Source organism: Trichomonas vaginalis, chromosome I (genome assembly GCF_026262505.1).
Source record: "Trichomonas vaginalis G3 chromosome I, whole genome shotgun sequence".
In the NCBI taxonomy this organism is placed as follows: Eukaryota; Parabasalia; order Trichomonadida; family Trichomonadidae; genus Trichomonas; species Trichomonas vaginalis.
In genome coordinates, this window is record NC_067203.1 from 16,315,326 (window position 1) to 16,336,292 (window position 20,967).

Here is a 20,967-nt window from a genome sequence, read left to right on the forward strand (position 1 = left end):
CATTTACAATTGCTTTTTTGCAATTATGATAAAGGATTGATATCAATGATTTTATTTTCCTAAAAAAATTAAAAAAAGAAAAATGGAACATGCTTATTCAATAACTATAGACTATGATTATTATAACAAAATTTGAAAAAAGTCACTTCACCACCCTTCGGAGACCTCGTACAAAATCGAAAAATTTTGGATAAATATGTACTTTTTCGACCCAAAATTAGTGAACTTGAAAGATGAGAGTAAGGCGATTGATGAACATATGGATAGTAGAATCATTTTATCGAAAGTTGAGAAAAAGGCAATCTAGACGGAAAATGCGGAATAATTTCAAATTCTTTGGAATTTAAATATTTTTATGAAATTGCCTGCGATATATAATCTCTGAAGATCATATAATGTTATCATATAAGTAATGTCCCATGAAACTGACTGCATAAGGAGCTTGGTACATTAAGATCGAGGAAAAATTGAGAGGATCAGTTCACATCGGAGAGAAGCCTTAATTTGAGAGTAATTCAATTTACTAGCTTTTCCCATATTGATTTATTGCATGTATATAATAATTTGGATCGCGATCATTTCGATTTCAACGTGCTTGTTATAAAATAAACTGAAATTACATTTAGTATATTATTTCTGGTTCCTTTTGTTTTGACTTTTGAATTGAACTGTAATTAATCTTTGAAAAGCCAACTCGTTTGGTAACTTAATTTTTTTGAGTTATCACTCGAGCGATGATTGTCTCCTTATTACTTCAAGCTCATTTTCATCATCATTGTAAACATGATGAATTAATGAAACACCTCAAGCCAATAAACATTAAAACATCTAGAGCAAGAAAAGCACTCAGTGATACGAGTTTCCAGAACATAAGAATAACATTTGACTATAGATTTGTTGATGGAGAATTGGATACTAAGTTGAAATGTACTAAAAGCGATCAAGTCATAAAATTAAATGATGAATCTGTATATTGCACAGCTTACGATATTTTGACAAAGAACAAAATTGATATTCTCAAAGAAACATTGGAAAATGTAAAATCGTATTTCAACAAACTTATTTATGTTGAACCTACAATGGAAGAATTCGAAATCAAAAGTCAAGATCAATATTTTCACTATCCTGAAAAACAAGTTGCCAAAAATACAGATCTTTATGTTACAGTTATAGCCATATCACTTGGGAGAGATTCAATTAGTCCTGCAATGGGAGCTGCTATTGTATTTGATGAATTTACACAAAGACCACTTCAAGGTTTACTTTTAATTGATACAAAGTCTATTCCAGATATTCTTGAAGGACAAAATACTATTCCTAAATATGCATTCATGAGTTATGTTCATGAATTTATTCATATTTTAGGATTTGGCGGGCGTTTAATAGAAAAATTCCATCCAATTGGAAATTATGATCCATATCCTGCAAATGAATCAATTTGCCATTATACAAAGCATGGTGTTGATTTCGTTGTTTTAACAACACCTTATGCACATATTTTTGCAAAGAATCATTATGGTGTTGATGAATTTGTCGGAGATAATGGGGAAAAGTGCAAATCTGGTATTCATTTGGAGACAGGAGGGGACAGTGATTTTATCACGCTGCAGCATTTAGAAGGAAGATTATTTGTCGATGATATAATGGTATCTATAAATCTAGGACTTAGAGAACGCGAAAATGATATTCCTGTTTTATCGGATTCATTTCAGAGAGTGACAGATGCGACATTGGCTGTTTTACTAGATACAGGAAACTACAAAGTCAATTATACAATGGCATCACCACTTGTTTGGGGAAATCCGGAATCAATTGACGGGAAACCAATTAAAGATTTCGCTGACGGACCACCACAATCAGTATTACCGAGTCATTATTCAATAGGATTATTTAATAATGATGACTCAACGTTATTCAATTATAAAGGTGCCGGTCTTGCTGTTTTACATCCTGTGGGAGAGGCAAAATGTGATGATGAGGCCCAAATGGATAAAAGATTTTGTAGGGCAAAGAATTTTTACAATCCAGCTGAATATGAATATTATGGTGGTAGTGATATTTTTGATTACATAATGATGGTTAGACCAGTTGTTATGTGTCCGCCTGATTTAGTTGCTATACCAGGGGCACATGAATGTTATCTTTACTCTTGTGATGGATATAATTCTGTAACATTTCACGTCAAACTACCCAATGGATCGGCTGAACAATTAACATGTAGAAGTGATAAAGATGAACCATTAAACTTCACTAAAAGTGATGGAACAAATGTCTCTGTCAAATGTGTTAATCCGGAGATATTTTGCAGGACTATTAGGCTGACAGAGATGAAATTCAAGAAGAATCCATTTATTGATGGAGTTATTCATTTGGATGAAAAAGATCAGGGTAAAGGCCCAGATATTTACCCTGATTTTAAAGATACAAGAAGTACAGATGATCCAGAAAATCAAGAAGATGATCCAAGTTTCTTCAAGAAACATCAGAAATATTTCATCATTGGATTTATTGCACTCGGAATAATCATTGTTGTTACAATAATTGTAATTATTCTTGTTCATAGAAGATCTCATCTTGAGTCATCATCAGCTGGTCTTAATGACCTACAAGAAGATTAGATAAAAATATATTTAATATTATCTAAGGGTCTGAGTAAAATATTACATTTCACTGTCTTTGTTGCTCATTGCTATAAGCTATATAGAGTAGAAGGTTAACAACAATTTTTAATCAATTATGATTATCTCTTGCATTAATAATATGAAATTTCATGATTTTTAATGAATTGGAGTCAATTGTTTTTGTATTTATCAACCAATTCATTGTCAATTAATAGACTTAATTATCCATATGGCACTTTTTCGGCATTCTGATCCAAAACAAAATCATATTAGCAGCAATGAATATCAATGGATGATAATTCTTGGATTTGCAAAAAAATAAATTAAGAATTACCAAAGTGATATCAGGGTTGGTACGTCTACATTCTTAAGTATTTCACTAGGAATGTTGAAAAATATTGAGGAAAATACCCTAATTTTCTAGGAAACTGTTTTCCCAATAAAATTGGAACTTATGGGACGACTACACGACCTAACAAGGTCTATCATCGTTTAATAATCTTCAACGAATTGATATTTTACTAAAGATAGAAATTAAAAAAAAATTAAGCTAGAGGCGTTTGAATTCCTACAAGATGATTGCCAAATTCACTAATTATCTAACCTTAAATTCGATTTTCAGATTAAATATTAAAATTTATGACAATTAAAAAATAGTTGTTAAAAGTCTATATTCGGCTATTATGTAAGCTGTTGTTAAAATTGTCATTGTAATGATAAATTCTATTTTGAATAATATGTTATGAATAACGGTTTATATCAATACTGATATCTGTTCATTTTACTCTGACATAATATTTAAAAATAGAAAAATTATGAAATATATTCAACTAAAAACATAGTGCATTTTAAACAAAATGGATATAGTTATCATACTATACTTTTAAAAAGATATTTTGAAAAATTGAATTTTTTTAAGTTTTAAATTGTATTTTTATTTTAAAATTATCCACAAACATATAAGAATGCATATCCAAGCATCGAAATTTTAAAATAATGGCTTTTCTTTTAATTAAATAATTACGAAATTTAGGAAATATTAGATTTTGATGATTGAAAAAATATCATCTAATAACAACTTTTGATTGGGCCTCTTCCAAAATCGGAAAATCGCCAATTTTTCAAGATTTTTCTATAATTTGAAATAATAGGATGTCAAAGTATCATATAAAAATATTAGCAAAATTTGAAAAAGAGCAATCGGAATAGTAGCAAAATAAGTATTCGCGATTGAAGCGAAAAACGATAAACTTCTTTTAGCCTCTCAATTTTTCTGAGCATTTCAAAATATACAGCATTCATTTAATTGAATGAAAAATCGAGACTATCGTTTATTTGTTATTTATTTTTGGATGCTAAATGTATAGAAGTGATTAAAAAAAATAATTTAATAACAAATTTTTGTCAAAAAAAATTGGGTCGGGTCTATTGGAAATTTGGTAAAATAAATATTGAAATAATACATGTATCATATAACAACAAAAAATAGTAAGAATAATACGAAAGGAAGAAAAATAAAGAAATGTCAAATTTTCTTCTCAATTTTTACATGAATGAGGTTTAATAATAATCGAATACGATCTCTGCTTGAATTCATTATAATTTGACACATTTGAATTAAAGGGGAATTTAAAACCATAGTGTGTTTTAATTATATCATTTAAGATAATAGATTCGGATATAATAAATTTTAAATTTTCAAAAACGTTCAAAGTTCTGAAATTTTTTTATTAACTTTTGAATATCAGAATCATTTATGAGAAAAATTGAATGAAGTGAAACGGTTTTCAATTAGGCTCATAATATGAACTTCATAATTCAGATTGTGAGCGGAGCAAAATTTGCCTTGCAGATTTTGTAAAGCTCACAATCTGATATCATAAATTATTTTTGATGAGTTCAGAGCTTGTTCAAGATTTTGAATATGCTGCAGCTCATATCAAAGACTACTTTGAAGACAATAAACTATTCGATACTTTCGAAGCGGAAGACATACGAAAAATACTCGAAATCGCCAATTTAACTTTAGAAGACTTCACTACTCTTCTTAAGCAATCAAAACATTCAATAAAAGCTAGTAAGTTATATAACTGTGCTCGAAATGCTAAGGTATCAGTTAATAACTTTGAAGAAGCAATTTCAATACTTAAATTAATCCAAAAATACATGAAGATGAAAGTATTAAATAGAGCCATTGATATATTTAAACAAACAGAGAAAGATATATCTGAATCAAAGGAAAAAATCCAAAAACTTCAATCAGAACTTGATTCTCTTAAAAATAAAAAGCCAACTTATTAGCAAACTTATCAGCCATATCAAGCTACCAAAATGCCATATCTACCTGATCACAATTCCTCACAGTTAACAAACCCCAACCAATATGCTCAACAACCATATATTCCTAAATACTCACAGTACGCAAGCACTTTCCAAAATGAAATGGAACAACAACTTCATTTAAAGGCTATTGTCGGAGACATCGCAGGTGTGAAATCTCTCATTGAGCGCGGATGCAACAAAGAATCAACTGATTCCCGCAAAGAAACTCCACTTATTACTGCATTTAGAGGTATGCTTGATACTGTCAAATACCTTGTCTCAATCGGAGCTAATTTAGAAGCAAAGGATCAGGATGGATATACACCACCAGCTGCTGCAGTATCGTATAATCGTGCTGATGTTGTTCAATATCTGCAGTATCTTATCTCGGCCGGTGCTAATTTAGATGCAGCTGATAATTATGGAAAGACATCACTCCATTATGCAATAAACGATGACAAACTTGAATTAGTTAAAATGTTAATCTCAAAAGGAACCAATCAAGAAGCAAAGGATAAAAATGGGGATACTCCGCTCAATCTTGCATCACAAGATGGTAAACTTAAAATCGTTAAGTATCTTATCTCAAATGGAGCTGACATAGAAGCAGCAGATGATAAGGGATTTACTCCATTACTTAGTGCCACAGCTTTTTGCCATCATGAAGTCATTAAGTATTTGATCTCAGTTGGGGCTAATAAAGTAGCAAAGACTAATGATGGAAGAACTCTAATCATTGAAGGATCAAGAATGGCCAACCTCGACACTTTTAAATACATTGTCTCACTCGGATGCAATATAAATGACAAGGATGATATAGGAAGAACACCGCTGATGTATGCATCAATGTCTTCGGAACTTGAACTTGTTAAATATATTATCTCTCTTGGAGCTGATAAGAATGCAGTCGATAAAGATGGAAAAACCGCGCTCTCTTATGCAAAAGATCGCAATGTAAAAGAATATCTAATGTCTATTGGAGCCAATTAATACAATCAAAAGAATACTGATTATCTTTTTTTTTTCAAAATAAATATTTATAAATCTTAAAAACTATATCGCATGATAAACATGAAAGATCATTCCATCAAACTAAATGCTATCTGTGTATTGTACCATATTAGTGATAAAAATCCTTCCATATATATATAAGAGATTAAATTAAAATTTCTTAAGTCTTTCACACTCCTATAGTAATCCAGAATTTAATATACACAACAGGCACGCTGATAAAATTAATTTCTATTTCACATAAATTGAAGAAATATAATTTTGGCAATAAATTCCGGCAATTCCATAAGTTTTATAGTAGTGTTTCCACTAATTTCCAGCCATTTTTAAGAATTGAGGCCTTATAAGGTCACAGGATGTAGAAAGTCCATATCAAAATGTAAAAGTGAAAATTGGGCTAGAAATTTTTGCCATTATTTACTTATGAATATTTCTATCAGCTATGCCCTTTGAAAAATATTGGATATTTTAAGTCGAAAAAATTGAATTTAAAAGTGACACTTTGGCGCCAAAAAATGAAGTTGAAACTTGAAGCGCCAATTGATGAAATAATTTCAATCGACGTGGATAAGGAAATATTGATTGGAAGCATCAAGCAGACGATTTCAAAAATCACAATGATTCCTCCCTCTCATATAATGATTTATGATAACGAAATTTTATTAGAAGATAGCGAAACAGTTTATGAGAGAAAAGATGATGAAAATTACATTCTTATCTGCAAGTTCCCAGAAACAGCCCCACGAGTTGAGCAGCAGGAAGAAAATATCCCAGAAAACTTGGAACGCCATGTTCAAGTACTTAGAGAATTAGGTTTTACTCAACAAAACTCAGTCATGGCATTGCATGAAACAAATTACGATCTTTCAAAAGCATTCAGCCTTTTGTCAACTAAATTGGCTAAGAAATCCAAGCAAGGTGGGTCTCAAAAGAACTCTGCTCATATGCAATTACAAATTGACCCCCGCACTGTGAAAGAAGAAGCATTGAAAAAGGCCCAGTATAACATCGAAAGATTAACCCCTGATGTATCCCTACATGAATACATTCAACGATTAAATGCATCACTTCCGCAGGATGTAACTCTTGATGTTGGAGCTTTAACACGAATCTACTTAGAAAACGACTGCAATGTTTACGCCGCCAAAGCACATTTTCCACAATTCAGCGTTGGCTACTTGGAATTTGTGCTTTATTGGATGGTACGCACAGTTACTGAAAGAATTTCCTCACAGAACAGTTGGTCAATGGAGGAAAATAGATTTGTAATCGAAATGGCAGCCATTGGTCATAGTTTTCGTGAAATTGATGCCATAACTTACCATAAAAACAGCAGAAGTGAAGATCATCGCAAAGCTTTAAGACGAACCCTCAAAAAATCATGGATTATTCCTCAATTTGCAGAACAATACCCTGATTGTTCCCAATTCCCACCTGGCTACACAGAAGATGGAATTCCATCATATCTCCCAGAATTAATGATCCAAATCTATAAAAAACCAAAGAATGTTGAAGATGAAAAAATTATTCAAGAAGCTTTACAAAATAAGTCAATTATGCCTCAATTCAAGAAAGAGATAGTTAAGCTCGTCCAGAAACTTGTTTCTGATCCACAAGATGCAAATAAATCTTCATCTCCAAATGAAGAAGAAGAAAGCCTCGAACAACAAGAAATAGGCGATATTCTTACAGATTCAACAAATCTTGTATCCGATGAGAAACATTCCAGAACAAATTGGCCATTCCATGAAGATCAGCTTTTAGTTAACCTCTACGCCGAAGCAAAACTTCGTAATGCAAACAGATGGGAGTACATCAAGAAGTCATTTCCTAACAGAAGTCCTAAAGCCATCGCTGCACACTTTAAGAATTTATTATACGAAATGAAATCAGGAAAACGCTCTGATCTTCAAATTCCACAAGTTATTATGGAAGATATTCTTAAGGAAAGGACATATAGCGATGAAGTTAAGCAATTATCGCAATTAACAGAAATGATTGATATAATCGAAGCAATCAAAGTTTATTACCAAGAAAATGGTAATTGGACACTTATTTCACGTAGACTTCCTCAGTTTAAAGGCGGATATATTGCATTTTTGCTGTATTACGTTTGCGTTTTGTTGAAGAAGACGAGAAGAACAAAGACATGGTCCATGGGAGAATTACGATTCCTACTTGAGAAAAGAGTTGATGGAGTCCCTGTTCAAGAAATTTCTGATCTCTTACAGAATAAGAGCCCGAAGCAGGTTGATACAAAGCGCACTCAGATTTATTCTACAATCAAAACATGTCCATACCTTAAGCAGTTTGTTGAAAGATTCGGAAAATGCGAAATAGAAGGTGCCGTTTATGATGATATCGGCATTCCTTCTTACTTACCTCCGATGCTGGAAACATTCAAATCTGAGATCCGCGAAGCTGTACCAGATCTTCCAAGTAATTAATAGTTTTTGTTTAGTTTTTTTGATAATGTTAAAAATGTTCAAATAAATATATACATTCACTCTTTCTTTTTGACTACAAATTGCACAACAACAAGTATTAGTAAATATATCATATTATTAATACAGTGTTCTTGATTTGATATATATTGATGCACTTAAGTTTGCGAATGATGCATCAAAGTTCATGTGGCCGTTTGTGTCATCATCCTTTTTGAATTCTTATTGGTTGACCTTGTGGAAGGATTTTTACCGGCGGAATGTTCCTAAATAAAGTTCTCTTTTTCGATTTAGTCTTGTGTCAATGTATTTGCAGATACTGTATCTTTGATTGCTTCGTTGACATAGGAAAGTTCCATGTCAACTCCTTCTGGTATGATATTGAAAATGTGAGCAAGAAACTAAAGTGTAGAGACGATGAACATTCTCAATCCAACATTGGACTTGCAGAAAGAGATTGAGCAAAAATCTTGTTCATTTACAGCATCTCGACATTTTTTAAGAAAATATTTAAATTAAAAACGCAATACTGTACCTGAATATATGCTTTTATTTAAATTTGGAAATTGAAAATGTACGTTATTTCAAAAATGGAACAGGCAGGAACAGCACCAGAACAAAAGCAATGGGATCCATTTGAGCCAACGCTTGGACTCAGACACCGCGAAATTAGCCATATGCTTGAAATTCTTTCAAATCCACAAGCACCAAAATCAAGTAAAATCAAAGCTCTTCAGTTACTTACAGAAGTTATCCCAGGAAGACAGCATGAAGCAGATATGCTTGGAATTTTTGATATTTTAAGGCCATTTTTAATGCAAAACCCAAACGGCCTTTTATTAAATGCACTTGTCGTGTTCAACAGTCTTATTAATACGAAAGATCTTGCTGTTAAATTATTAGAAGATGTCCCACGTATCGTTGAACTTGTCCATCCAGATATTGAAAAGCCAATTAGAACAGAAGCAGCAAGACTTTTACGTTCAGTAGCCGAATATGTTGGTCCTGAAGTTCCATTCCAATCAGGATCAGTTCCTTCTCAACTTGTTGCTGCAGTTGCTTCTCGTGACTGCGATACAGATTTCCTTCTTGAAGGATTCAGGTTACTTTCTCGTTTGACTAACAAGCAAAATATCCGTGTACCATTGATTGATAACAGCGACTTCTTACTTGCTCTCGTTAGATCATTTTCCAATATCAAATTAAGAGAATCAGCATTTATCCTTGCATCCAATATCGCAATGGATCCAAGCCATCGTGGTAAAATTGCATTGCTAAATGCTGAAATTTTACCTGCAATTCAGCCATATTTAACTTCTGAAGATGAAAGCGTTCGCCTCTCAGCTCTATCTTTGCTATGTCTTCTTGCAGTTCCAAAGGATGGTAAGCAGATGATTGCAACAGATCCAAACATGCCAGAAGTGATTTCAAATATTATCAGCAAAGATACAAGCGAAGAATGCAAGAAGGCTGCTAACGAATTACGCCTCCTCGTTACTGAGCACCCAATTGGTAAGGCTATTATGGGTGGCTATGAAAATTAAGAAAATTTGTATTTGGACATATATATTTTATAATTCAAATAAAATTATTAGCTCTGTTTTAACACTATAATAACTTGATTGCGATATTTTTCAAATCTACTTTAATTCAAGGAAGAATATTTTGTTTTATTTGTTCAGCCATCTGAATTAGTTATAACATTAAAAAAGACATTGAAAACTTAAATGAAATATCCGTATATATATAAAGAATCTTCCAAGATAGATTTTCGCTCACAAAAATTGAGAACCTTCAGAAAAAAAGATGACAAAAGAAAAAAGAGCCAGTGCGGGACTCGAACCCGCAGCCCCAAGATTAAGAGTCTTATGCTCTATCCGGTTGAGCTACACAGGCTGTTCGCAACTATCAATTTTATTTTTATACAAAATAATAACTTTGCTTTTTCAATGATTTACAATTTAAGTTTGCTTTCAAATTTATTCTCAAATTGCCTGATTGAAAAAATTTATATTTAATTATCTAGATTCAGTACATATGATTTATAAATAATTTATTTTAACATAAATGTTCTTTTGTAATAATTGTCTGCTAATTTTCCTTTTTAATATAATAATGGAAATGAAGTCACACAAAAAGCATGAATATTCTATTTCTTTTATCCTAGAGTTACTGCTCGCTTCATTTCTGCCCGTATTGTCATAGTCACTTAAGAAGAAACTTTAAAACGATGCTTAATAGGGATAAGTATAGGTTTAGTAAACTCTAGCATATGCAGTGATCAAAAATGAAATTAGAATTAAAATCGTGAATATACAAAATTAAAAAGAAATATCATTTAGAGATTTCAACAAACAACAATTCTACATTTCAGTTTGCAAAACTGAAGATTTTATATAAATATATATAAAGTTCAAAAACTTGGGTGCAATCAGTTCTGATTTTCATTTGGCAGATCCACTTCTTGTCTTTCCATTTTTTTTTTGAATCAATTTATACAAATAAACTTATAAAACACAAAATTATTATTTTATAATATAATTCTTAGATAATACATCCGATATGTAAAGTGTCAAAAATGAATTGAACCGAATTTTCATGCATTACAGAAAAAAAAAGTTGCTACTCAAAATTTTAAATAGTTTTTAATGCTGCTATTGAAGATTAAAAGAAATTATAAGTCTTATGAATGTTTTCTTATAATACTATATTTATTTTGATAATATTGTTATAATCTGAGTTCGATTCAAAAATTTAAATAATGACTATGAAGCATGCTCCATAAATACCATTAAAAGACCTCCAAATAAAAATGGAAAGCTAAAGTTGTGTTTTTGGAGTTTGAATATTGAAATAATTTGAAAAAAATATATTATTTTTTAAAAAATCTATTTATAAACAAAACAAAAACAATTCAAACAAATGTATTCATGAAGCACTTTCCATAATACATTGACGGATCACCAGCGTTTTCATAATCTGCTGATTGTTCAAGAAATTGGACGTACTCAGGCAAAACAGCTCGAATACAGCAATTTAGTTGATCTGTTATTTGTGCTTCATCGATGTATCCAGCTAATTCAACAAAAACAAGTTTAAGATTTGGATATTTTTCGTGAATTTGCGCAAAAACAGTAGAAACGCTATTAGCAATAACATCCAATGCTGCTCTAACAGACGAGAATACTCTATTTTGTATCAAATGCGGCAAAATCGTTTTATAATCATATCTTCCGTTCATTATCGTTAAAGTATTGTATTGGCTGGCCGTTTCTACTAAATTCCAGAAGCACCTCTTTCCAAAACATGGTTCCGGTGCCGCAATCTCATAAAACGAGACGTGGGAAAGCAAATAAGTATCATGAGGGCGAACAATCGGATAAGAAGCAAAATTATCCTTGAATGCTTGATACTCAGCTAATACACAATTCATTCTGTCCTTTGGAAGCTTCTCACAACCCCATCCTTGGTTAATTAAAATGGATTTTCCGATTTTCCATTCTCTAGCCGACGGTTTTAGTCTATTCAGCTCAGAAAAAGTGATTCCGGTATCGCATTGGAAAATCAAGAAAAAATGGTCGTACATTCCGCAATAAAACAGACAAAGTCCCGCAATATAGCAGATATGGCACAAATGAGGCCGTGATTCGTATGGAACTGTTTGGTAATGAATATTCATCGAAGAATCAAAAGTTGATGTTCCTGTATACAAATCACACAAAAGTTGGTAAACACGATCGAAATTGAGCACGCCTATGCTAATATTCCTATTAATACGGAAAAAGCTGACAAGTGCTTGATGTAATTTTGGCATATCGTGTAATAAAAATAATTTCCAACAATAAGCTCTGAATTCTTCATCAGAACTGTTTGTAATTATATCGATTGATCTGTAGATTTGCGATGAATACTCAATCATGCCATAATTGAAGTAAATATCTGAAATATATTTTAGACAAGCAGGAGTTACGCTGATTTGCTTGATTTCGTTTAGGGCATATTCGAAATCTTCAATTTTCTGTGTAAACTCAGGAAGAAGCTTCAAAGTCTCTGGATAATTAAAAATTATTTTGATAACTAATAAAGGACTGTCTTTGGCTAATTCTTGACAGTACATTCTAAAGAGCATTAGATTATCGTAGTTTTCTTCGCATTTTCTAAGCAATTGAGTAAATTGAAGTTTTGGAGGCGCCAAAAGTCTAAAATTTCTTGTTTCGCAGCTTTTCAGATTTGAATATATGAGGGTTTTGTATTCTGTTGATAATTTTGAATAATTTCCTGGAGAATAAGTAGACATTGTTATTGCAGACAAATAATCACCTTTTTCTTTTAATTCATTCGCAGTTTCTATGTATTTGAGTTCATCATCAGGATCAATGCTAATTTTATGTTGTAATGGTTCAAAATCCGGAAGTCTTAAAACCATTTCAAAATTTTCTGGATTTTGATCAAATTTATCAACAGGAATTTCAACGGTGTCATTTTCATCAATGAGGAAAACTGAAATTTGTGAAATATCATATGTTGTGCAGTGAATTGAATTATATCTTTGAAGTGCAGTTGTTGCTATATTAATTAGTTGACTATTTACAACTTGCGTTTCAACCATAACGCAATAGGGGCGTTTCCCATCAATGTGAACGAGCATTTGATGAGATTTGCCCCTCATGGAAAAAGTGACATAAATTTTATTTTTGACGTTTTTTGTAAAGTCGATTTTTTTGACAAAAATTTAAAAATTAATCATAATTGCATGATATTGAAAAGGTACATTCACTAGGCGATAACAGTAAAATGGGATGAAAATAGGATAAATAGCATCCCTATATAGTGCCTAACAATATTTATACGGGCCAAAAAAATTTGGCTAGAGATTTGGCTAGTTAGAAAATTTAGAAAATTGTGAGGAATTTTTATTTTCGAATTTTTTTGGAAAGTTAAAATTGTGATTAAAAATCGTTTTCCGGGAGAACTAAGCATCTTATCATATAATTAAATCGATAAAAATATTAAATAATAGTTGAATAGTATAAATACATGAAATTATGGCTGAATATACAGAAAAAATGAACATATTTGACATTTTTGAAAATTCATACATTAGTTGGTGACAGACTCATAAACTATACTTTAGCTAAGATTGATATATGATTTCAACAACACATGGTTAAAATCGTAAAATTTTTTTAGATTTCAAAAAGATATATATGGTAATATAATGGAACAGAGTCAGCAAATAGCATGTAAAATATGTTACAATTAACTTTTTATTATATCCAATAGTAGATATCGAATAGTTTCCAGCGTTATGGTTAAATATTTTCTTATCGAGCTTCTCTTTAACTGTTGTATTAAGGTTGTAAATTTTTGATGCTAGAAACTTTGGAATCTTCTTTGCTGCTGCATTTTTTCTTGAGAGTTCTTGCAATTTCGAATAGATCTGCACATTGTATGAAATAGGGGCTTTAAAATATCTTGAAAACAGAATAGGACTGCTTTTCCAAAGGAATGCTTACTTGTAAATCAGAGAGTTTCAAAATTGAGTACAAGATTATCATCATAACTTTTGATTTTGCTGCGAAAAAGGAAGACAATGTATTAACAAATCATTTACTGTTGTTCATCAAAAGAAGAAAACTTTGATAACAACTAATGATGATAAAATCAAGCTATCTTTTAATATTTTAAATTGATAAGACATTCAAAATATTTGAATGGTTTAAAATATTTTCTTTTAATTTCAATAATATATTATCATGATTATATAATCAAATTTAAATTTTTATTCAAAAAGGCAATATTTCAAACTTTTAATTTCAATAATCTTAATTCGGCAATAAATGTATTTAATTGTAGCAAATTTAATGATTCTTCGTCATGGTTAGCAATTTGGAGCTCATAAATTAATGATTTCTTCAAGTAAAATTCTGCATTATTTCAAAAATCAATAATTCTCTAGTAACTTTTCTTCAAACCCTAACCATTATAATATATGTAAAATAGAAAATAATTGCAAAGAAAGATAGCCGAATTTACTGGGTAGTTCTTGTGATGCGAAATAATTGGAAATTAACACCTAGTTTTAACAGCATCATTCTCTTTTTGCTCTCATTTAAATGCATTCGCACACTTTAATTTTGAAATATAAGAGTTTTGGAAATTATCAAATTTATCTGCTCAAATACTATAGATCTTCATAAGTGTTAATAGAATTACAAGGCTTACATATAGTGTTTAATATAATGATGCACATCATACTGGGATTTATTCCTTATTCATCTAGTTATTATAAGATTTACAACCCCATGAAAATTTAAAATTTTGTCAAAAATAGTGAATGTACCTTTGATATTGATCAGCTTGAAATATGCAATTCGTAGACATTTATTATTTAATGCTGTTCAAATTCATATTTGATTTGAAATTAATTTCTTTCAATTGTGAGGCTTATTCCCGGAAGTTCAGTTTTACTTCCTATGGATAATTTATTTATTCACAAAGAATTCGATCTGTAAATTTCATTAAATTTTTGTGTAAATTGAAGGGTCTATTAATCATTGTTTTTAGTAGTATACGTCTTGGAATGGTCCTTTCTAAAATATAAATAGATTAATATATATAATTTTACATGAAATAAACAAATAAAAAAAAATGCAAACATAAAATAATTCAAAATACTTGAACAGATGTCTTTTGCATCAACGGTGGTATGCTTAAGAAGGAAATATCGAACTTCTTTGGTAAAGTTAAGGAAGTAAGCCAATTATTGAAAGAATCGTCATTAGTTTGTACTTTGCACATTGGCTTGTTATAAAGAAGTTCATTAACTCTAGCCTTAACTGATGTATTCCATCTATTCTTCACTAATGTATCTGTTCTTCCTGGTAAAAACTTGGCAATATCGGCCCATTTGTTTCCCAACTCGGAGTGCTTTTGAGCGAGAATGATGTCTTCTTGATGTGTCCATGGTCCTTTATTAATTTTTGGATCTAAATGGTTATGCCATCTCTCACGGCATTGTTTTGGTGTTCTACTCTGTAAAACGTTCGCAAGACTTGACCAATTGTGTGGTCCGTTTGCCATGAAGAATTTAATAAGGATTTGATCCTCTTGTGGAGTGAATGGACGCTTTGCTATAAACTTTTGCTTTGGTTCTTGTTGCTTAAACTGCATGGCTTGATTGATGTTAGACATTACGAGAGTGATGACTCAAGAATGAATAATGACATTTTGTGACTTGTTTATGGAAAAAGTCTCTCAATTCTGCAATCGATAATTGAATACTAGCCTTTAACTTTGTGAACTTTACATTTTTTGAGAGAAAAAAACATTATTCAATGGTTTTTTTGAATGGGGTTAGAGATGGTAAAAAATAAAACTTGAAATAAATGTTCAAATTATCAAGTATATCATGTAATTAACTAATTCAATAAAATCGAGGAATATTAACGATGACATAACTTGATAATAATTTGGACACTAAAATTTTGAAGATTGATTTCAAGACTCGTTTAGCCAAGGAAGTAGTAATGATATAATGCCAGGTCAGTAATCTCAAGATTTACCAAGTTAAATATCTTCATAACTTTGATAACAGTTATATCTGACTTGACATTATAAATAGATTTGTAATATGATAAAACATATAGGTGGATCACCGCTAGGTGGTTGCACTTTATTTTGGTTAGCAAATACTTCGATAATATTTTTTTCAATCAAATAACCTCGACAAAGAACTTAAATTATTTTAATACAACGCATTATTCTCATTGTATCTAGTTATTTCTTGCATTATAGGCCAAAAATATGAAAATAATTTTTCAGGTGGCATTTTGATGGCCATCCCCAAGACACAAAATACGCCCATTAAATATTATATAGGTTTACCTTTATTTTCTGCAAATTAAAATTATTGTATTGAATTATTGCAACAAATGTTACATGAATGTACTACGAACACCTCTCATAGTCGGATTTGTCATATTTTCTATTTCAAAAGGATGAATATTTGTTCTATTTCAACATAAATTTAGTCATCTCAAACAAAATAGATTTGAAATAAAAAGTGACATTTTTAATTATGAGAAATTGAAAGAATTCAAATTGTTTCCATGCTTATGCAGAACGGGGGATTTGAGAATGGTGACATTTCATGCAATGCTTCCAACCTTCAATCCCAATTTACATGTTCATATGCTTTAAATTGGAATTCAGCAGATAAATTTGCTTCACCGGGAAATGAACCACAATCGTTCACGTTATATTTTCCTAAGTTTTACGTGAATGTTGAAAAAATTAAGATAAAAGATGGTTTCCATTTGAGATATCTCAATGCCAGTGTCATTGATTCATCTCTGGATGGAATAAATTATAAAAAAGTTATGGATACTAATATTCCGTTTTGTAATCAAAGTGGTTCCGATTGTAACTGCGTAACTGAAACGATTAGAGATTACGTTTTTCCAGAAGAAAGGATTTTGAAATATTTGAGAATTACAGGTGTTGGTAAAGTTTCTTGTGGAACTTCTGAATTATCATTTGTTGGAATTGAAGTTTTTGGAAATATTACATCATTTTGCAAATCTATTAACAAATTTGTTTTTTATTCATTTCCACTATTTGCATTATCCCATTTTTTTGTTATCTTTGAATAAAAAATTTAAAAATATTTGATAAATTATTACTTTTGCTTTGAATTATAATGCTATATTTATTCACTATCGCATATCTAGCATATAATACCAATTATGTAACAGGTTATCATGTATAATGAGCATAATTATTATTAATTTCTTGAGATTGATTGATGTGGTGATGTGGATTGACCGCATTTTACTGGTTTTAGCAGGATGTTAATATATAGTAATACAGACTGTGTAAAATGCACAAAAAAAATTGTCATAAAATTTTTTGAACGATTGAATGGATGCAGAAACTATAGAATCAATTGATTTAATACTATCATTTTCAAGCAATATACCAAGTATATTAGATACACAGCGCCGAAATGAAATTTTACAAAGTCTTCAAGAAATTTGCGTTTCATATTTAGCAATTGATCAATCAATTGAGTTATTTCACTCATTAACAAAAGACGAATCTAAACAATTCATCCTCGATAATATTTGCGTCAATTTAACAAGTAGATGGAACGAATTACTTGAAAATGTCGAAATTCTCGAACAAATAAGATCATTTATCTATAGCACGTGTGTTCAAAACTTCAAATCATACTCATTCGATATTCAAAAACTAATTGGAAAAGTTCAAGTAATTTATGCAATGAATACTTTCCCGGAAATATGGCCAAATTTGTTTGAAGAGACTTTCTTTGATACTGATCATATCGAAATTGCCATTAATTTTATATATTGTCTCTGCAATTTAATTTATAATGTTCATTTTTTTCGATTATCTACTTATACGCAATTCATTAATACTCTAAATTCATACGATATTACAACTGCTATGTTTAATCTAATCACTCACGGCTTAACTTTAAAAATTCCATTATCATTCGCAACTCTTGGATTTTTTACAGTAATTTTCAGGAACGAATGGATTTCTAGCAATGACTATATCAATGTGTTAACAGATAATCTATTAGATCAAGATTTACAGCCTTATATTTTAGAATCTCTTAGATATGTATTAAAATCATCAATTCCTTTAGAAACAAAGCAGAAATTATACACAGAAGACTTTCAAATCTTCAATTTACTACCACAACTAACAAAAACTGAGTCAATAATCCAAGCATCATATCTTATATATAATTTAGTACTTTTGAATCAAAAAGACATGGAATTTCTTGGTTCTATCACTGAATCTCTTATCATTCCTTATTTTCAGTGTAATGATGAAATAATAATTTACAACATTGCGAGTTCCCTTCATTCCATAATACTAAAAGACCCAGAATCGTATATAAGACCAGTTGCATCTGCTGCCATCGCGTGTTTGAACGAAATTAACCATATGATAAGTTATATTACGCCTCCGAAGCATGTTTGGGCCATTTTAAACCTAATTGAGCAATGTTTTGTTGCAAATTTGATGGCAACTGCTGAAACTTTCGATGAATTCTTAAATACTAATTTTTCATCTCCTCTTGAAGACATTTGCATTGATTCTTTGTGTTTTCAAGTGCTACGGATCTATAGAGCAACAACTTTGAAGTACAAAGTCGTTAATATGTACACTAGATACAATGATTTTATAAATTCTTACAATAATATGCTAAATCCAGAAACATGGGGTTCAGCAATAGATGAAACACAGCAATTATTGTTTACTACGTACTTTGCAACTGTACTTACCATTCCAACTTTTTATTCTTCAGAACAAATTTCAAAATTATTTATATCTTGTGCAACAATATTGATTAACATATCAGAAACCAAATGTGATGCCTTCTATGCCACATCTAATCTACTCTTGGCCTTCACAAACAAGTGTGGACATCAAATTGTTGCAGATGACGCAGAACATAAGATGATCTTTGGTCTGTTGAGGACACTGGACCATTATTTATGTAGTATCGCTGTCCACATCATCGAATCTAAGGAAAACATGATGGCAAACCAACCAGACATCTTATGCAGTTGTTTGCCTGCATTGTCAGCTGTTTTTCAGATAGAAAATGAAAATATAAGGATTGAATCAATACTTTCTGCGATTTCTTTCCTTTCTTCGAGAAATAATCCGATTGATCGACCAGATATCTCTTCTCAGATTGCAGCTTTCCTCATGAAATGCGTAGAAGTGTCTGGAGAAAACGATAGGGTCATCGGAAATATATTATCTTATCTTCCAAAAATTGGAGATATTGGATTTGAACTTTATCAAGTTTTATCTAACCGAGAGCTTGTATTATGCACTCTTAAGGGCTGCGCAACTGCTCTTATGCAGTTTTATGAGGTATCTGTGAAAGATATTGACAATCTTTTGAAACTGAAACAAATTGTGCTGTCAGAAGATTTTATTAATGAAACATTCAGCCAAATGACGAATTCTCTTATCAATTCGTTGCTTCCTGAGTATGAATCTTGCAATCCAGCGATAATTGACCAAAATGATGCAAAAGAAGCGATTTCAAGATACATAGATTGCGGTTCGAAGTTCATCAAGTACTTGCATCAAGATATCGCACAGATTTTCATTGAATTTGTTCAAAATTTTGTGACAAAGCACGACACTATTAATTCTGTTTTTAATTCTATTTGTTCATTCATACAGAACGTCATTTCCCATCCAATTGAATTCTTTGATCCATTTTCTTTGCTTGAAAATCTTCATTCTTTCTTGATTTCACCAGGAATTGATCCAAACAAAGGATTTGTACTCCCTATTTCTTATTATTCAATGATGGCTGCCGCTTGCAAAGCAAATTTTGAAAGTTTGCAGCAAGTTTTAACAAATGTTTTGCAGCCATTTGGGGAAATAGCTGATATCGTCGAATTTTATCTATCTTGCTTCAAAACAGCTGAAGATTTCTCAAAACTTCCTTCTGTTTTTGAAATGTTGATATCTATTCGAGGAAATCTATTTCTTTAATTGTTTGTTTAATAAATATTAACTTAGTATGTATTTGTTTGCGAAGTTTTATATATGAAGAATAGCATATTTCTCGGAACACAAAAAATTAATTTAGAAAGAATATGTTTTTGTTTAAGTGAATATTCATGTGATTAGTGCTTGTGCATTATACATGATAGAAGATAGTGTTATACTTTGAGATGAATGAAAAGTGCCAAAAATTCCTCAGAAGATCAAAAACATAACAATTAATGTAAAGCTCCTGTAGCGAAATGGATATCGCGTGTCCCTCCTAAGGATAAGACTGTGGGTTCGAGTCCCACCTGGGGCTATTTTTTTCTTTCTTTCTTTTTTTTATGAATTTTGATGAAAGGCCAGGAATTGACTCTGTTGTTTCCGTTCCAAGATTCTTTCAGATCTCACAAAATTATCATTACTTCGGGCATCTGAATTATTGAACTATAACTCTATTTCTCTTAATTTAAGCGCAATCCTCTCATACACAACTTTGTATGATTTATTTAATTAGTATCTGATTTAGTTATTTGATCCATAGTTAGCTTGGATTTCAGCTATCGCATGCCTAAAATTGTAAGTTTGTCAGGATTTTTCAATGCTCGATGTTAAATTTCAGTTAAAATCAATCTATTCATTGAATGCTATGACATACTTTCATATTTTCAAATTTAATGATTTCAATCTGCATGAACTCTGCTTTAATAATGATTGTTCAATCAAATTTGAAAATTAAAGCTTTTATTCGAATGGTATACTATTTATGTGAATACATTAGATGAATTAATCTATAGCAGGAAATGTTTTATACATGTCTTCCCTCTTCTTCATGAAAATTCGACACCTAGTGAAATGAAATGAAAAATATAATAAAAATTTAAAAAAATAGCCCCAGGTGGGACTCGAACCCACAGTCTTATCCTTAGGAGGGACACGCGATATCCATTTCGCTACAGGAGCTTTACATTAATTGTTATGTTTTTGATCTTCTGAGGAATTTTTGGCACTTTTCATTC

At 30.9% G+C, this 20,967-nt stretch overlaps 8 protein-coding genes and 3 non-coding genes across 11 annotated transcripts, besides 3 other annotated features; 7 read left to right on the top strand and 4 right to left on the bottom strand.

Annotated features, from left to right (window-relative positions):
• Positions 1-503: part of a mobile genetic element that runs on past the window's edge.
• Positions 504-794: 291 nt separating this feature from the next.
• TVAGG3_0996220 (regulation of choline O-acetyltransferase protein) lies at positions 795-2,618 on the top strand (the record flags this gene model as incomplete). Its single annotated transcript, XM_001580045.1, has 1 exon — positions 795-2,618. One exon carries the CDS (start codon positions 795-797, stop codon positions 2,616-2,618), a length of 1,824 nt encoding a protein of 607 aa, XP_001580095.1.
• A 1,896-nt stretch (positions 2,619-4,514) lies between these two features.
• TVAGG3_0996230 (ankyrin repeats (many copies)-containing protein) lies at positions 4,515-4,922 on the top strand (the record flags this gene model as incomplete). The annotated part of the gene is made up of 1 exon (XM_001580046.1): positions 4,515-4,922. One exon carries the CDS (start codon positions 4,515-4,517, stop codon positions 4,920-4,922), a length of 408 nt encoding a protein of 135 aa, XP_001580096.1.
• A 141-nt stretch (positions 4,923-5,063) lies between these two features.
• TVAGG3_0996240 (cyclin-dependent kinase inhibitor 2C-related family) lies at positions 5,064-5,933 on the top strand (the record flags this gene model as incomplete). The annotated part of the gene is made up of 1 exon (XM_001580047.1): positions 5,064-5,933. One exon carries the CDS (start codon positions 5,064-5,066, stop codon positions 5,931-5,933), a length of 870 nt encoding a protein of 289 aa, XP_001580097.1.
• Positions 5,934-6,463: 530 nt separating this feature from the next.
• On the top strand, positions 6,464-8,402 carry TVAGG3_0996250 (homeodomain-like family; the record flags this gene model as incomplete). Its single annotated transcript, XM_001580048.1, has 1 exon — positions 6,470-8,401. The coding sequence occupies one exon, from the start codon at positions 6,470-6,472 to the stop codon at positions 8,399-8,401; it is 1,932 nt and encodes a 643-aa protein (XP_001580098.1).
• Positions 8,403-8,988: 586 nt separating this feature from the next.
• TVAGG3_0996260 (phosphoribulokinase uridine kinase family) lies at positions 8,989-9,942 on the top strand (the record flags this gene model as incomplete). The annotated part of the gene is made up of 1 exon (XM_001580049.1): positions 8,989-9,942. The coding sequence occupies one exon, from the start codon at positions 8,989-8,991 to the stop codon at positions 9,940-9,942; it is 954 nt and encodes a 317-aa protein (XP_001580099.1).
• A 279-nt stretch (positions 9,943-10,221) lies between these two features.
• TVAGG3_0996270 lies at positions 10,222-10,294 on the bottom strand. Its single transcript has one exon. It is a non-coding gene; the product is annotated as a tRNA-Lys (tRNA).
• Positions 10,295-10,801: 507 nt separating this feature from the next.
• Positions 10,802-10,841: a mobile genetic element.
• Positions 10,842-11,273: 432 nt separating this feature from the next.
• On the bottom strand, positions 11,274-13,067 carry TVAGG3_0996290 (uncharacterized protein; the record flags this gene model as incomplete). The annotated part of the gene is made up of 1 exon (XM_001580050.1): positions 11,313-13,067. The coding sequence occupies one exon, from the start codon at positions 13,065-13,067 to the stop codon at positions 11,313-11,315; it is 1,755 nt and encodes a 584-aa protein (XP_001580100.1).
• A 94-nt stretch (positions 13,068-13,161) lies between these two features.
• Positions 13,162-14,745: a mobile genetic element.
• Positions 14,746-15,067: 322 nt separating this feature from the next.
• TVAGG3_0996310 (RNA polymerase II transcription regulator recruiting protein) lies at positions 15,068-15,592 on the bottom strand (the record flags this gene model as incomplete). Its single annotated transcript, XM_001580051.1, has 1 exon — positions 15,068-15,592. The coding sequence occupies one exon, from the start codon at positions 15,590-15,592 to the stop codon at positions 15,068-15,070; it is 525 nt and encodes a 174-aa protein (XP_001580101.1).
• A 1,710-nt stretch (positions 15,593-17,302) lies between these two features.
• On the top strand, positions 17,303-19,954 carry TVAGG3_0996320 (armadillo (ARM) repeat-containing protein family; the record flags this gene model as incomplete). The annotated part of the gene is made up of 1 exon (XM_001580052.1): positions 17,321-19,954. One exon carries the CDS (start codon positions 17,321-17,323, stop codon positions 19,952-19,954), a length of 2,634 nt encoding a protein of 877 aa, XP_001580102.1.
• A 240-nt stretch (positions 19,955-20,194) lies between these two features.
• TVAGG3_0996330 lies at positions 20,195-20,267 on the top strand. The gene has a single exon. It is a non-coding gene; the product is annotated as a tRNA-Arg (tRNA).
• Positions 20,268-20,838: 571 nt separating this feature from the next.
• On the bottom strand, positions 20,839-20,911 carry TVAGG3_0996340. Its single transcript has one exon. It is a non-coding gene; the product is annotated as a tRNA-Arg (tRNA).
• Positions 20,912-20,967: the final 56 nt, after the last annotated feature.